Source organism: Lucilia sericata, unplaced genomic scaffold, assembly GCF_015586225.1.
Source record: "Lucilia sericata isolate MDLA Ls3-8-SP2 unplaced genomic scaffold, ASM1558622v1 Contig000848F_arrow, whole genome shotgun sequence".
Taxonomy (NCBI): Eukaryota; Metazoa; Arthropoda; class Insecta; order Diptera; family Calliphoridae; genus Lucilia; species Lucilia sericata.
Window position 1 is genome coordinate 136590 of NW_023994840.1, and position 18677 is coordinate 155266.

An 18677-nucleotide genomic window follows, 5' to 3' on the forward strand; every position below is an offset into this window, starting at 1 on the left:
TTTTATATATAAAATTAATTATTTAAATTGTTTTATTTATTTATTATTTTATATTATTTATATATAAATTCCTTATTAAATTGCACAGAAAATATGTATTTATCCCTTATTATCATGATGAAAATTATGAATTTATTTTGCTGGTTTTGATTAACAGAGCTGTAAAGGAATTTATTTATTTTGGGGGGCAATGGAGTGTAATGTAAGAAGTGTATCAAAATTTAACAAATGATTTATATTTACACTTGTATTACATTGATTTTTAAACGATTAAACTAATTGTAATTGATGTTTAAACCTGCTAGTTAAACTTGTTTAAACCTCATGTTTAAAGTGTCAGTTTATGCTTCAAATTTTGAACAAAAAGTTTACGACACAAGTTTAAACTGTAAGTTTATGACTTAGGTTTAAACTGTAAGTTAAAGACAAGTTAAAACTATAAGTTTAAAACACAAGTTTAAACTGTAAGTTTATGACTTAGATTTAAACTGTAAGTTAAAGACACTTGTTTAAACTGTAAGTTTAAGATACAAGTTAAAACTGTAAGTTTAAGATACAAGTTTAAAGCGTAAGTTTAAAACACAAGTTTAAACTGTAAGTTTATGACACAAGACTAAACTGCAAGTTTATGATACAAGTTTTAACTGTAAGTTTATGATACAAGGTGAAACTGAATGTTAAATACACAAGTTAAACTGTAAGTTTAAGATACAAGTTTAAACTGTAAGTTTAAAACACAAGTTTAAACTGTAAGATTATGATACAAGTTTTAACTGAAAGTTTATGATACAAGTTTTAACTGAAAGTTTATGACAAATGTTTAAACTGTATGTTAAATACACAAGTTTTAACTGTTTACGACACAAGTTTAAACAGTTTAAGATATAAGTTTAAACTGTAAGTTTAAGACACAAGTTCAAACTGTAAGTTTAAGACACAAGTTTAACTGTAAGTTAAGGACACAAGTTTAAACTGTTATTTTATGACACAAGTCTAAACTGTAGGTTAAAGGCAAAATTTTAAACTGTAAGTTTAAGAAACAAGTTTAAGACACAAGTTTAAACTGTAAGTTTAAGACACAAGTTTAAAGTGTAAGTTTAAGACACAAGTTTAAACTGTAAGTTTAAGACACAAGTTTAAAGTATAAGTTTAAGACACAAGTTTAAAGTGTAAGTTTAAGACACAAGTTTAAACTGTAAGTTTAATACAAAACATTAAACTGTTAGTTTAAGACAGAAGTTAAAACTGTAAGATTAAGATACAAGTTTAAACTGTGAGTTTAAAATACAATTTTAAACTGTAAGTTAAGGACACAAGTTTAAACTGTCCCTTTAACACAAAACTTTAAATTGTAAGTTTAAATTCGGTATCTATGATTATAATATATAGCAAACTAAAAGCTGTGATACACGTTTGTCAAATCTTACAACGTTGTCAGTAAATTGTGCAGAAAATGTCTAACAATCGTGTGAACTTGCAATTTTTCTTTCGCAACGTTGTATTGACATTTCTATGTTGACATTGTTGTTAGAAATTTTCCGCACATTTTACTGCCAACGTTGTAAGATCTAACAACAGAACCGATCTAACAAAATTTGTTCTATAAAACTTCGGTAGATTGTTGTGAATAAGTCAATTAAAGTAAATCGTTTCGATCGTTTATACAAACATCTAAATATCATTTTAAATTTCTAACAAAATTTTTAATCCAAACTTTATTTTTAAAAGAAAAACTATCCCAAAATTCTTAAAATAAATTAAAATTCCTCTATAGCTCTATCTATCTAAAGTAACTTTATACCGCCATATTTAATATTCATTTTTTATATGTTCTCATGCAAAGTGGTGATCTTTAAAATGAAAGCTGTCAAATGTCGAAGACGAACAATATTAGAAAGTAAACAAACTGATGATGTTGATGATAGACTTAGAAGAACTGTTAGCTAGAATAATGTTTCTTTGGACCATTTACGTGATGAACCCGGTAAACTAGGATCACTAGGTTGATCATTCTTACAGCCACGACTAAGCTCCTGATCGGCACCTTTAGTATGTTCAGATGCTTGTGAGTTCTCGGTCGAACTATCTTCGGTTGGCAGACGGATGAGGGGTAATTCTAGCATTACCGAAGGACAAGGACTATGTTGTGTTTCGAATGCAAAATAATCGTCGGGTGTGTGGGGTGTAGAATCGGTATAGGTAAGATTTGTGGCACTGCGGCTTATTGTTATGGGTGTAACAGTGTGTTGATGTTGTTGTTGTGTAGCTGATGATGGTTTATGTTGTAGTATCAGGCTTTTAAGAGAAGAAGGCATTTTTATTAAAGGTTCCTTTGTTTGTATAAAAGAATCGGAAATAGAAGAGGCACAAGGATCATATTGGGTTGATGTTGAAATTGGCAGTTTTTGCAGAGAATGCTGATGATGATGTTGTTGTTTTTGTTGTTGGTGAAGCCGATTCTGATGCAGCTGTAAATGATGATAATGTTGAAGATGATTTGGGAAATGTAATTGTGAGACATCTTTGATACTTACGTGCTGTGAATCACCGAAAGGACTGGAACGACCAAAACTCACAACCGTATTTAAACTACTGTGCTGGGTAAGGCTAGTGGAGCCCCTCGTAGTGCTACTACCCATTGCTACAGTTTCAGTGCTGCCGCCTGTTATTGTATCGCGTATATCAGCCACATTGTCAGGGCCCATGCCCACTTCGGTATTGAGGGTAGAGCAGGTATCCTCCTCTGTGGTGTTTGTGGTAGTAGTTGTGGTTGTTGGCAGACTTTGTGGGTCGCTGTACTGCTGCAGTAGTTGCGCTCGCCGGGGATGTGTTGGAGGACTGTTTGTACAAATGATGGCACCAAAATGGGTTTCCAAAGGTGTCTGCTGTTTGGTATCAAATGACGTATTTGATGTTTGAGCTATACTCGAGGAAAATTCTTTTAGAGGCTGACCCAGTAAAGCTACGCGATCACTGGAAGACACACTTATGGTGCGATGACGCTGTAACAATGATCTACGTACACGCGCACTGGCAGTTATAGGTATACCACTGACAATTCCCCCTACCGTGGGCGAATCAGTGGTTATTGGAGTGTTGGCATTGGAAACTTCTAAACTGTAACGTTTTTCCAGGGGATATCTTGATGTGGTTGCACTCGTGGTTCTTGTCACGGTGGCAGGGGGTTCCACAATATCCTGTTGCTTAGTCGCTGTTACCAAACTCTCTGCAGCTTCCAAATTTTGCTCTTCGGGAAAACTGGCTTCTTCACTGTCGCTGCTTAACTGCTGCATATCTTCATCGGTATCTGCCACACTATCCAGAAATACCGAATCTTCATCCATAGATCTTAGTTCAGAATCTTGATATTCCAAAGATGAAATCTTAAAGGAACTTAATGATGCCAAAGGGGCTCTCTTATCGGCATTAAATAAAGCCTTGGCAGAAATAGTACCCAAACTACCACTACCATTGAGCTTATCAATACTTAAGGGGGTGCTATCAATACTGATGCTACTCGAATTGGCGGCATTAGCCGCAGCCTTGGCAGCTGCGGAATTTGAATATGGAAAACTATTGTTATTTTCACAGGCAAAGGCCGCTAAACTGGGCGGCGTATCCTGTTCGGGATATGGTATGCGTGGAAGTTCCATTACCGCAATTTTGCGTTTCACATTAAGACGCAGTTCCTCAGTGGGGGAATCCGAAAAACGGAAGCCATGATGCACCCCCACCGGAGGAGCTGATTGTGCTGGTTTCGAAGCATCATAAATACCTCTTTCAGTCAACGGTTGATTATAGGGATAGACATCTACGGTGTCGGCGCTTATTGAGTGAATTTGTTGTTTGCGACCAGACTGAGCACTTTCTGGATCATAGAATGCTATACTATGCTTTCGTATAAACTGATTGGAAGTTGTGGGCGTAACGGCTGCTTTCGATGACGCCAAACCATTGGCAGTTGCTGAAGCCGTTGTTGTTAGCGATGTAATAGGTTTGGAGGCTGGTTTACTGGCTGTGGTTACCGTGGCCAGACCTCGCAATGATGTTTCCATTGCTATAGTTGTAGTCGTTGTTTTGGAAGCCTGAGTTTGCTGCTGCTGTGATGGTGTGGGCGTTTGTGTCTGAGCCAGCAATTGTTCGTAGATACTGCGTTCGGAGGGGCAAGGTGATGGCTTGGGAGTGGGCTGTATAACTTGTATATCGGGATAATAATAATCCCATATATCGGTACTCGATGCTCGTGAAGCTGTTGAACATTTTCGCTGTAATGAAGGCGGCAGGTTTGACATACCCAACGTAAAGGCAGAAGAACGTCTTTCCAAATAAGAACTATCAGTGCTGCAGCAGGTTATGGCGCTACTGCGTCGCGAGTCTTGACCCTGTTTATTAAGGAGAGGAGAAATTTGTATTGGGATTAAATAAATAATATTACTTTATTTTAACATTTAGCAACGGTCTATGAAAACTACCATGATTAAGAAAACTATCCCAAATTATCCGTGTGTTCAATGATTGAGATGTATGATGGGTTATTCAAAGACTTTGTTTGGCTTGCTTTAAGGTTGTTTAAGACTGACTAAAAGACCAGCTTAAAACTTTTTCTAGTTTTTTTTTTTTGTTTTTGTAATTTGTTTGGACTTAGAAAAAATTCGTATCCTTTTTGAGAAAATGAACGGAAGAAGAAAGAGAGAGATATACATATATAGTGAGATATAGTAAGTTAGAAGAGTAGTAAGAAAACGAGAGATAGAGAGAGAGAGAGAGAAAGAAAGAGTATAAGAGATACAAAGAAAAAGTGTTAAAAAAAGAAGTGAAATATTTTTTTTTTTATTATTGAATTAGGTAAACTTTATTTTAAGATCAGACAACCAAGTTGGAAAATATAAGAAACTGGCTAAAAAATCGTTAAATGTTAGGGAGAACGACTCCTGAGTAAAAGAAATAAATTATAAAGTCAAAGAACTTAAGGAAAGGAAACTATAACTAATATGAATATGAACAAAAGCTGTAAGTAAAAGTCTGGAAAAAATACCATAATAGAGGTAAAAGCTTTCTGATTTTAAGCGAAAGCAATATAACTTTCGCTGAAAAATTCTTAGAATCGGAGTAACTAATTTTAGGAAATATTTTAGAGCAATATTAAAGATTATGAAAAGTATCGATTGATAAGAGTAGATTGATTAAAAAAACTCTATTCTATTAAAGATATGTAAATCATTCGAAAACTAAATTCCGATAACTTTAATTATGAAATTTTTTCCAGACTTTCTGAATTACCCGCCTAAAAACAGACTATAAGCTCCATAACAACTCTTACCATTAACGGCACTTCAAGAAACCCCTGTTTACTCTTAACCGAATCCGTGCGCTTATAACGTTTCCCCACATCTTCCATATGAACCGTAGTCTCTCGCTGCTGATAATCACCGTTTTCCAATTCATCATCCGTTTCGACAAAATAGTCATCGGTACCAAAACTACTACCCATAGGGTAATTACTAAATATACGTGAAGTTTCCGAACCACTACGCCTTCTACTGCCGGCATAGCTACCGCCACCTATACTCAATGCACCCGAAGCGGCAGAAAAGGAAAATCTTCTTGGTGGTTCCAGCAAACTGCTATAGCCACCGCCCACCGAAGAGAAACGAAAGCCTCTATTAAGCATAGGCGGTGCACTGACATTGCCCAGGGAAAGCATTCGTTGACGTCTATAGAGTATAGTATCATATTCATCGGGATATATTGACATACCGGTAGCAACCATGGCTTCTTGTATTTCGCGTTCCTCTTCTTCTTGCATGCAAACCGCGGCAACTGCAGCCATTTTTGGATCCTGCGAACATATATAAAGGAAATTTAATAAACGTTTTTTTATGATTTTCGATAAAAACTTACTTTCAAAACCTTTAAAGTTTCATTTGAGCTACTGCGACTTTTCCACACTATCAAGAACACCATAAGACCAAAGAAACCACCCAAAGTAGCGGCTATACGAACACCGGTCATAACGTCATATGTCTCAAAGAATTCCCTACGTATGCGGTCACGTTCCTGTTGATATAATTGCTCTTGTATAGTTGCATTATTTGGAGGCAGGGGTGAGGCAGTATACGGCATATTATTATTAGGTCTAAACAAAGATAATATTATTAAGATCTGGAAAGTGTGGATAGTAGATATATAGGCCGATCTTACCCAGTCGTTGTTGTATAGGCATACACATTACTATGTGTTGTTGTAAATTGTGTACCATCATTTCGTAATGGATATGGCGTAGCAGTAACTGTAGCTGAGGCACTCGCATAACCACCCAAAGGAGTATCAATAAAATGTGTTGCACCCGAGGGTACCGATCTCGCCGATTTACCTTCATTTAAAATACTATTGGCATTTGTACGACCTTCGAAAGATACTGCCTGCTGTGACGTCTTATATGAGGCGGTGGCGGCTGCTGATCCAGACGACGACAATGATGACGTATGTGCAGATGTAGAGGAAGAAGACGACGTTATCGCAGCACTATTTGAAGACGACGAGGCAACAGCACGTCGTGAAATTTTGGCCATTTCTATAGGAACATCTTCTGGAAATGAAATTAATATGGAAAAAGTTTGTAAACAGTAAATATTAAAATTAGTCCAAGATAACTGTAAAAGGTCTCAGTTAAGAAATGGTAGTACATATAAACTAGTGATTTACAACCATTGCATAGATTATTATTAGATTTTTAGTGTTGAAATAACTGTAATATCTTATAAACTTCATCTACACACTGTGCAACTGTAAGCTACTAACAAGTTAAAAGAATTTATTGTTAAATTCCCCATAAATTTTATATTTGTGTCTAATAATAGATTTTCTAATAAATCCTGTTATGTATTTTCTCATTTTTCTTCATTTCTTTTAGTCCAGACAGCATAATCAATGCCTTGACTTTATGGTCATTTCTATGAACTTTGACTATAATGGAGGAGAAAGGTAAAAGCCATTTAATATGTACTTTTGCTATTTCTAAAATAAAACCAAAATGTGTGCCAAAAATAACGATTACAATCTACCCACAAAGTTGTAAAACATTTTTTCTAATATTGGTTTGATATTGGTTGAAAAGAAAGATATTTTAATGATTTAATGAAAGAATTTTCATAGCTTTGAATGAAAATCACCTACAGGGAGAGAAAAAAATAATATACATATAACTGTAATGGATTTTGTAATAAATAGTATGAATAAAATCATTCAGAATATGGAAAGTTCGTAAATATTATGAAAGGAATAATAGTGAAAGGAAATTTCAATATTTGTTTAACAAACCTAAAAATATAACGAAAACTACTATGGACTCCTCTATAGACTAGTTCACTGACAAGTCTGTGCATTAGCCTATGAACAAGCCAATGTACTAGTAAATATACTAGATATATGTACATATGGACTAATCTATGGTAAAAGTCTTAATGTTTCCTTAATTCTGTAAATATATATTTTAGTTTCTTTAAAAACTATTTTCAACAAAAGTAAATAGTAAATCATTAACCCTTTAGAAATTCAATTTACCACCTGTGCCGTTTGGCATAAATACCAAACCGCTAAACAAGTCAGAAATTAAATTTAATTAATTATCTTATCTCTAACATTTAGACAGCAACAACAACAAACATGACAAGACTAATAAATTTAATTTAATCAAATTTAATTATAAAATAAACACATCAAACAAAAAAGTGCAAAACATATCAGCGAACATACGACCAACTGTTTGACTGACTGCCAACAGCAAACAAATAATTTATACACAAACGGACGGACCGACAAGAATTAAATTAAATTAGCTTTTAAGATTCGTTTTAGTGGAAGTTGAATGGACGCTAAATTTAATAATAAACACCACAACGAAAATATACACAACTTAAAAGCTTTTACTGATCAGCTGTGCTTTATTAATAAGGCAAACGATATTTCGTAGAATTAAGTGACTCCGTGGCGCAACGGTAGCGCGTCTGACTCCAGATCAGAAGGTTGCGTGTTCAAATCACGTCGGGGTCAAGCGAAATACTTTTTTTTAATTCTTAAATCAAATTGTAATTTATAAAAGAAAATTTATTAAAAATTTTATATAAAAGAAAATTTATTAAAAATTTTATATAAAAAGAAACTTTTTGAAAATTTTCTATAAAAAGAAAATTTTATGAAAATTTTCTATAAAAAGAAAATTTTATGAAAATTTTCTATAAAAAGAAAATTTTATGAAAATTTTCTATAAAAAGAAAATTTTATGAAAATTTTCTATAAAAAGAAAATTTTATGAAAATTTTCTATAAAAAGAAAATTTTATGAAAATTTTCTTTAAAAAGAAAATTTATGGAAAATTTTTTATAAAAAGAAAATTTATGGAAAATTTTCTATAAAAAGAAAATTTATGGAAAATTTTCTATAAAAAGAAAATTTATGGAAAATTTTCTATAAAAAGAAAATTTATGGAGAATTTTCTGTAAAAAGGAAATTTATGGAAAATTTTCTATAAAAAGAAAATTTTATGGAAAATTTTCTATAAAAAGAAAATTTTATGGAAAATTTTCTATAAAAAGAAAATTTTATGGAAAATTTTCTATAAAAGGAAAATTTATGGAAAATTTTCTACAAAAAGAAAATTTTATGGAAAAATTATGGAAAATTTTTTATAAAATGAAAATTTCTGGAAAATTTTCTATGAAAAGAAAATTTATGGAAAATTTTCTATAAAAAGAAAATTTATGGAAAATTTTCTATAAAAAGAAAATTTATGGAAAATTTTCTATAAAAAGAAAATTTTATGGAAAAATTATGGAAAATTTTCTATAAAAAGAAAATTTATGGAAAATTTTCTATAAAAAGAAAATTTATGGAAAATTTTCTATAAAAAGAAAATTTATGGAAAATTTTCTATAAAAAGAAAATTTATGGAAAATTTTCTATAACAAGAAAATTTATGGAAAATTTTCTATAAAAAGAAAATTTATGGAAAATTTTCTATAAAAAGAAAATTTATGGAAAATTTTCTATAAAAAGAAAATTTATGGAAAATTTCTATAAAAAGAAAATTTATGGAAAATTTCTATAAAAAGAAAATTTATGGAAAATTTCTATAAAAAGAAAATTTATGGAAAATTTCTATAAAAAGAAAATTTATGAAAAATTTCTAAAAAAGAAAATTTATGGAAAATTTTCTATAAAAAGAAAATTTATGCAAAATTTTCTATAAAAAGAAAATTTTATGGAAAAATTATGGAAAATTTTCTATAAAATGAAAAATTATGGAAAATTTTCTATAAAATGAAAAATTATGGAAAATTTTCTATAAAATGAAAATTTATGGAAAATTTTCTATAAAAAGAAAATTTATGGAAAATTTTCTATAAAAAGAAAATTTATGGAAAATTTTCTATAAAAAAAATTTATGGAAAATTTTCTATAAAAAGAAAATTTATGGAAAATTTTCTATAAAAAAGAAAATTTATGGAAAAATTCCTATAACAATAGAAAATTTATGCAAAATTTTCAAAAAAAAAGAAAATTTACCTTTATTTAATACTATAGAATATAGTCTGTCCTATATTCTAGTCTATATTATGGATTATAATATTATGGACTATAGTTTAGCTTATAGTCTTAGCTATAGTCTAGCCAATAGTTTCGACTATATGCTAATGCAATGTCTATAGTCTAGTGTAATGTCTGGAGTTAATAGCCTAGTATATAGTCTGGACTATAGTGTAGTCTATAATTTGGACTATAGTCTGGACTATACCCTAGTCTATAGTCTGGGGTATAGTCTAGTCTATAGTCTGGACTATAGTCTAGTCTATAGTCTGGACTATAGTCTTGTCTATAGCTATAGTCTAGCCAATAGTTTCGACTATATGCTAATGCAATGTCTATAGTCTAGTGTAATGTCTGGAGTCAATAGCCTAGTATATAATCTGGACTATAGTGTAGTCTTTAGTTTGGACTATAGTCTGGAATATAGTCTAGTCTATAGTCTGGAATATAGCCTAGTCTATAGTCTGGACTATAGTCTAGTATATAGACTGAATTATAATCTGCTATATTCTATACATATTATGGAATATAGACTATATTCTGGACTTTAGAACATTTTATAATCTGGACAATATTTTAGTCAATAGTCCGGACTATAGTATAGTCTATAGTCTAGTCTGAATTCTAGTCTATAATCTAGTCTATAGTCTAGTCTATAACCTAGTCTATAGTCTAGTCTATAATCTAGTCTATAGTCTAGTCTATAATCTAGTCTATAGTTTAGTCTATAGTCTAGTCTATAGTCTGCTCTATAGTCTAGTCTATAGTCAGGGCTATAGTCTAGCCTATAGTATTGTCTACAGTCTCGATTATAGTCTGAAGTATAGTCTAATCTATGGTCTTGACTATATTCTAGTCGATAGTCTGGGTGATATTCAAGTCTATTGTCTGAGTTATATTTAAGTCCATAGCCTGGGTTAAAATCTAGTCAATAGTCTGTTTATAGTCTAGTCTATAGCCTGAACTATAGATATATGTATGTACATACATATGTGTATGCAAATATGTATACTTTGTTCTTGATTTAGAACTTTAAACAATTAATTTAATAAATACATTTCACTTATTACGAAGCCCTCTAACTAAAATTTCGCTGTAAAACATGAAAAAAACATATAAATTTATTCACCTGCATATTGTGTCTGGTAACATGTTGCATACGACGACAATACAATGACTTTTTATGTTTCCTTAACAGCAAAAACTAAAATTATAACGCCAAGATGCATTAAATACGTTTGTGCAAACAAAAGTTTATTGTTTAAAGCGTTTGTGATCACACGCTGGCATGAAAAGGTACCCAAAAAAGTAATAATATTTATAGAAAAACAAAAGAAAAAGTTTTAAAAATAAACCACATGTTATTGTTCAAACATGATGTTGTCACCGTTTAAAAATTACTCAAACAATCTCACATACAAATGTATCCTTAAGCATACATATATGTGCGAGGTTTTCCTTCCACTCTGTTTCTATCTCACTCCCTCTTATTACTCAAAACTTTTTATAACATTTTTTTTTTTTTTTGAAAGAAACAATAAAGTTAGTTTTTTATCGTTGCTGAGTAAACAATATGCAGTTTTGTGCATATGCTGTGAAGGATGGTCCCAAAAACAAGAATACACATTTAACAAAAAAGTGGCATTATAAAATAAATTGAACTTTCAGTTTCAGTTCAAAACACCCACTTTCTTTTATTACCATATTAAGGGGTGAATCCTAATGTAGGATGGTGAGTTTTTGCTTATGGTTAAAAAACGAGAAAAAATTAAATTAAAAAAATAACGTTGGCAATAAGAGATGCTTGGAAAACTTTAACTGCATGTGCGAGCATTAGACTGCATCAAAATAGAATTGTCTATAATTCAGAATTTTGTTTGAATTAAAGAATCGTCTATATTCCTATATATAGAATTTATTGTAGTTCAGAATAAAGACTACAAGTCCAGACGGCACACTAGAATAAACTCCAGTCTAACTCAGACTATATACTAGACTAATATTCACTTAATAGCACAGATTAATGACTAGCCTATAGTCCAAAACGATTACATAATATAGTCCATAATATAGATTAAACTATCTAGACTATATACTAACCTATCGACTATAGTGTAAACTATAGAATAGACAATAGTTTAGGCTATAGAATATACTATAGTTCAGACTTTAAAGAACAGACTATATTCAAAACTATACTTTAGATCTTGTACTATAGTCCATACTAAGTATAGACTAGACTGCAGTCCACACTATAGACTAAAATACACACTATAGATTAAATTATAGTCAAAACTATAGACTGAACTAGACTATATTCCAGGCTATAGACTAGACTATAGCATATACTACAGTCCAGACAATGGTCCAGAATACCGACCTGACTATAGTCCCGACTATAGACTAAACTATGGTCCTGACTATAGAATATAGTCCTGACAGACTAGACTATTTTCCATACTATAATCCAGACTATGGCCCAGACTATAGACCGGACTATAATCCAGACTATAAACTAAATTATACCAAACTATAGCCAAGACTATAGACTATATTACCGTCCACACTATTGATCGGAATATAGTTCAGACTATATCGTCCAGACTATAGACAATAGTGCAGGTTAGAATATACTATGATCCATGCAATCGTCCTGACTATAGTCCCGACTATAAACTATACTATAGAATATGGCTATGCCTGACTATAGAGTATAGTCCAGACTATAGGGCAGACTATAGTTCAGATTGAAGACCGGAATATAGTCCAGACTACAGACTAGACTCCAGACTAGACTCCAGACTATAATCTAGACTAGACTAGTCCAGATCATAGATTAGAATACTACGGTTCCGACTAAAGATCTTATCATAGACTACACTGGAGACTTCGTTAGATACTAGACTATAAACTAGACTATGATCTGGAATAGACATCTGACTGTGGTCATTCATTACAGAGTAGACTAAGTATAGTCCAGATTACAGGCTATAAGGATAAGGCTATGGACTATAGTTTAAACTTATAGTTAAGATTATTGTCAAAACTGTATATTCTAGTATGTAAAGAATATTCAATTCAATAAATTTTCTATTTTATTTTAAATTCAATAAATTTTCTATTTTACAATAAATTTGGATAAATACTCTATGTGAAAGCTATTTTCGATAATTTGTGTTGAGTAAAAATTATTTCTTTCAGCATTTTATCCCTGTCTTGTGTTGTTATACTCCCATTGTAGTGTAGATATTGTAATGCATTTACGCTTATGTTTATAACACATTATAGAGTTTTAGAATATTACAGGAGCGTTTTATAGGTTTTATGATATGATTCAATAACATTTTTCAATTCACAATCGGCGTCGGATTGTTGTAATTCGCAATTTATTATTATAAACATATTACGACATACAACAATACAACGCTATGACACCGATTGTAAATTGGACAAATATGTTTCATAATGGTATCATTCACTTCAGCAAACTTCCATTTTAGGTATCTTCCATGTTTTATTATAGTACTAATCACATTAGCAAACTTCCATTTAAGACCACTGGTGTATCGCATTATATGGTCCTACATGCCCAACAATAATTTTCTATTTGTTTTCTTTTAATAATAACCTCTATACATTTACACACTGTTAAGCACATCTATACAAACGTGTGTATATCTTGCACCTTCAAAACTTTTTTAATGCTTTTTTATTGCAGTTAAAAAAATACTACGCGCTTCAATTTTTTATGTGAAAAAGTTTCTATGGGAGTTGAAGTATAGAATATAACCCATCTAAATATGGTCCTTATGTATACACATGCACGTTATTACACTTTTGCAAACATACAGTCACTCACTTACCTTTACACATTCACCTTTAACACTCTCATATGCAGCGTAAAAAAACTGTGTGATTTAATAGTTTCCAAAAGTTAAGAATGGCGAAAAAAGTGTAATATTTCGTTTTTTTGTTGTTCCGGTGCCATTATACAGTGGGCGTGAATCTAATTTAAATTACAAATTATGTGTGGAATAAAACTTGTTTTATTGGAGTCCTGAAATGTATAAAACAAAAGAGACTGGATGACAATGGTGCAGCCTATATACAAGGCTATAGTCCAGACTAAACGGTGTAGAATAGGGCATAGTCGAAACTACAGAATATATCATAGTCCAGGCTATAGACAAGACCATAATCCTAAATGTAGACTAGGTTATAGTCTCGACTGGAGACTAGACTATACATTCGACTAAAGACCAGTCTTGTTTATAGTTTGGATCTGTAGATCAGATAGTTTTACAGACTATAGATTATATTATGGATAAGATTGCAGAATATAGTCTCGATTAAAGACTAGACTAAACTATTGTTCAGAGTATAGTACTAATTTATTACTGGACTATAGACTAGTCCAACCAATATTCTAAACTAGAGTCCAGAATATAGCCTGGGCTATAGTCCAGAATAGAATAGAATTTTTCTCTATATTTTATTAATTTGATTGCACTGTGTTATTGCAGCAACATGTTTCCACTAGCTGTCTAATTGCGTTAGGGAGAGTGTCTTCTTATTCTAGTTTTTTGGTATTTCCCAGTTTTTATATGTTTTGTTTGCTTTTTCAACATGCATGCGGTGTCAGTTTGCATAAATACAATGTCATTTCTTTAAAAATTCCCTTCTACTGCGACTAGCACAATTACCTTAATTAACACTTTAAAATGTTTGCAGGGTTATTATACCCTCCACCACCATCAGTGGTGATAGAGGGTATATATAAGTTTGTCATTCCGTGTGTAACACCAAGAAATATTCATCTGAGACCCAACAAAGTATATATATTCTGGGTCCCTATGAAATTCTGAGTCGATTTAGCTATGTCCGTCTGTCCGTCTGTCTGTCTGGTTAAAACACGCTCACGTTAACACTAAGCAAAATAAATCAGCCAAATTCACTAAGAATATTCATTATTGTCCTAAGCAGTTTGGTATTGAAAATCAGCAAAATCGGTTCACAACGTAAAAAGTTATAAGTAAAAATTTCAGATTACCTCGAAAAAAATTACGGATTTTTCATAATTCTTTTGAAGTTTTCTCGGAAACTACCAAAGATATTTCGATGAATTTTGTCACACATTATTTTTTCAGGGCAGTAATCAATTATGTTCAAAATCTTTACAATCGATCCAATATTTCCCATAGCCCCCATACAAAGGTATATATTCCCGGAAATTCGTTTTTCGTTAATAACTCCCTCAAATATATCGGTATCAACACAAAATTTTGTACATGCAAATATAATGTGAACAGAAATCATACTATCAACGTAGATCTCAGTCGGTCCACAATTGGTCATAGCTCTCATATAAGGTCCACTTCCGAAAATCACTTAAACTCACATATTTCTTTGATGAGTAAAGCTATTGTGATAAAAGTCGAGTTAAATATGTTTTGTGTTCATATAAATCATTCTACCAAATTTTTTACGGATCGGTCTATTATTGGTCATAGCTCCCATATAAGGCCCACTTCCGAAAATAATTTAAAAGCTCATATATCATTGTCAAATAAAGCTATCTTTATAAAATTAGACACAAATATGTTTAGTCTAAATATGAATCACTCTACGAAATTTTTTCCGGATAGGCCAATAATTGGTCATAGCTCCCATATAAAGTCCACTTCCGAAAATCACTTAAACGCATATATTTCAATGAATTATAAAGCTATTGGAATAAAATTTGACACAAATATGTTTTGAATACATACAAATCATTTTACAATTTTTTTTACGGATCGGTCCATTATTGGTCATAGCTCCCATATAAGGCCCACTTCCGAAAATCACTTAAAAACACATATTTCATTGTCAAATAAAGCTATCGTGATAAAATTCGACATAAACAGATTTTGTCTAAATATGAATTACTCTACTAAATTTTTTCCGAATAGGCCCATAATTGGTCATAGCTCCCATATAAGGTCCACTTCCGAAAATCACTTAAACGCATATATTTCATTGAATTCTAAAGCTATCGGGATAAAATTCGACAAAAATATGTTTTGTGTACATTAAAATCATTCCACCAAATTTTTTTACGGATCGGTTCATTATTGGTCATAGCTCCCATATAAGGCCCACTTCCGAAAATCACTTAAACGAATATATTTCATTAAATTCTAAAGCTATAAGGATAAAATTCGACTAGAATATGTAATGTGTACATATAAATCATTTAGAAATTGACCTTATAAGGTTTATTATATTGGAAAATCTTTGTATAATAGTCTGTTACATAGAAACCTGTCTCTATATAAGTTTTTTTCTGCAGAAAATGGACATTTATAGTAGTTTTCACTATTTTAATATTAGCACAATATTGTGTGGCAACTCTTTTCAATTTGCCATACGAATTTAAAATAGTGGCAACTCCGTTCAATTTGGTGAAATTATGTTCTGAAATACATGTGTGATTCTAATCTTTATCAGCGGCTACGTTTAAGCCGGCTTAGCTTTTGAGCCGAAAGAAGTCGGCGGCGGCGCGGCTTGCAAAATATTACCGGCGGCCAGCCGCCGCCGATTTGAGCCGTCTCGGCTTGTATCTCTGATATAAAGTCCACTTCCGAAAATCACCTAAACGCAAATATTTCATTAATTAATAAATCTATTGTAGTAAACATTATACTAAATCATTATACTAAATTTTTCTTTATCGGTTGATAATTGGTCACAACTCCCATATAAGGTCCATTTCCGAAAATTACTCAAATTACTCAAAGTTATCGGGATAAAATACGACATAAAGGTGTATTTTGTATATATAAATCATTCTACGGATTTTTTTCTTCCGGATCGGTCCATAGGTTGTCTTAGCTCCCATATAAGGTATACTTCTGAAAATCACTTAATATCACTTAATTCGTAATTAAATGATTATATCCGGATAAAATTCAAAATGAGTATGTTCTGTGTACAGATAAATCATTATATTAAAATGTTTTCAAACTGGCCTATTAATATACACTAGAGTTCGCCCCGCGGCCGAAATTCGACCGGAACCATTGGATGAAAGATTGCATACTTATGTTGCAAAATAAATCCCTACTTTTATAGTTCAAATGTTTGAAAAAAATATTCCTATTGCTATCATCAAAGTGTAAAACTTGCTTTGATCAAAGTATTCTTTTAGAAAATGTGATAAATTTTGGTTAAAATTCTGAATGAAGTTTCAAATCTAAGTTCTTAAATTATTTATGCAACATATTTTTCAAAAATATTTGCTTTTTTTAAAAGCAAAATTAACGAACATTTCTTCTTTCGATTTATTATCCCCTACATAAATGTTCATAAAATCTATGCAAAACTTACAATATGATAAATTCATGCCTTACAATATGATATTTCCCTATGTTTAACAATCTGCCAATTCCTCCAGCAATCATCAGTGTCGTAAACAATGTCGAACCTGGCCAGCACTATTCCTTTGTAACCTGTAATAACATTCAACCTATATCTCTATATCGCAGCAAAAAGAAAAGACCTAGAGAAGTGATGATTTTAACACAGATTATGTCGGAATGTCTCTTTTATTTGATTCCAAATTCATTACTCCTGAAGTCATTCTCAAGAATAAATTTTTATAATATATTTTTTATAGTTATTTGGAAGTGAAATTGTAATTTTTTAAGAGGAATCAGAAAAGTACAAACGTCTAAAAATATTTTCAATAGGGCTGTAACAATTGAATTCGAAAAATCATTACTTGTTTATGAAACTATCTAAATTTGTTTTTTGGTTTTTATAGCTGACAGATAACAAAAACAAAAATAGATTAATATTCTCAAGAGCGCACAGAATCCAAACCTATAAGCTTTTTTTCAAAACTGGACATAGATTTTAATAACCAAAATTCAACATATCTTCTGTGTTTTCATCTTTTGTAACTATGTTTTTCTGCAGAAGGTAGACTTGAAGTAGTCCTTCAAAAGTACATTGCAAATTACGATCTAACAAAATTTCATTTAAAATTCAATTTTTCAATTATTGCTATCAGGACTGTAAAAGGATTTCATTCCGATCAAAAGTGGAATTCTTTTCGGGTTTTTGTTTTTTGAATAAAGTAAAAAGACCTTTTTTGGAATGAAACCACTTTCAATTTTTAAAGTGGGATGTTTTAAATTATTGTTTTTTTTTTTAAGTTTTAATAAATATCTTTACTAAAATAACTCCATTTAAGATCGGAATGGGCATTTGGAACAGGGATATATGTATATAGTATATATTATCTCTATAAGAAATAAATTAATTTTGCTGTCTTTAGTATAAAAAGTCCATCCTTCAGGTTTATGTTGTATAAATTCTCCCTTATAACACTCGATAAAGACTTCTTTCAGCTGACTTACTACTTATTTGGCTTAAATTTAAATGTTTTTTAATAGAATTTAATAGTAGATATTCTATGAGGCTGTACTACTCATAGGCCTTTAAGCGAAGACCGTTTAATAGGCATTCTATTAGCTTTCGCATAGAAGTGCATAGGCAAGAAAGATTTTGCACAGGGATAAATTCTTATATCTGGAGAATAATACTTTAACGCCTCTTTACTAAAAGAGTTTGTCCATGATTTAGGTATTATTTAATTTTTCATAATTATTTAAGTACTATATAAGAAATGTTTGAAAGAAAACGTTAATAAACTATAAATTCCAGCATTATATTAATATATGTATGTAAGTTTAATAGCGATAAATTGCTAAAGGAGGTATTAGACGACATATATTTTACTCTAATACCACCTTAAGTAATGGCAGCTATCAACCCAGAAGACTTGATTTGTATTTGACCCCTTTCAACATTTATCTATTTTTATAAAACATATAAGTAACCATCGCCTACACAAAGTACAGTTTTCACTTTACACTTCTATTTCTATAACCGCCTTTTTCCTAATTGGTTAGAATAACCCGAAAAAGAAGAATATCATCAAATCCTCACTGTGCTAAACCTACGTATTAGAGATATACTGATTCATTTATTACGGTGTATCATGTACCGACATGACCAACAAACTATCCTACTTATATTTTAACAGG

The 18677-nt window shown here is 31.3% G+C and overlaps 1 protein-coding gene and 1 non-coding gene across 3 annotated transcripts; one reads left to right on the plus strand and one right to left on the minus strand.

Annotated features, from left to right (window-relative positions):
- Positions 1-1120: 1120 nt before the first annotated feature.
- On the minus strand, positions 1121-6585 carry LOC119608551. 2 transcript variants are annotated; one of them, XM_037963012.1, is made up of 5 exons: positions 6202-6585; positions 5902-6136; positions 5321-5839; positions 2535-4382; positions 1121-2468 (listed from the first exon to the last, which is right to left on the minus strand). In XM_037963012.1, the coding sequence occupies exons 1-5, from the start codon at positions 6570-6572 to the stop codon at positions 1944-1946; spliced, it is 3498 nt and encodes a 1165-aa protein (XP_037818940.1). In that variant the 5' UTR covers positions 6573-6585; the 3' UTR covers positions 1121-1943. The 2 variants fall into 2 exon arrangements, with proteins under 2 accessions (XP_037818940.1, XP_037818939.1); XM_037963011.1 differs by having other exon boundaries at positions 1121-4382.
- A 1395-nt stretch (positions 6586-7980) lies between these two features.
- Positions 7981-8052, plus strand: Trnaw-cca. Its single transcript has one exon. It is a non-coding gene; the product is annotated as a tRNA-Trp (tRNA).
- The last annotated feature ends 10625 nt before the right edge of the window (positions 8053-18677 follow it).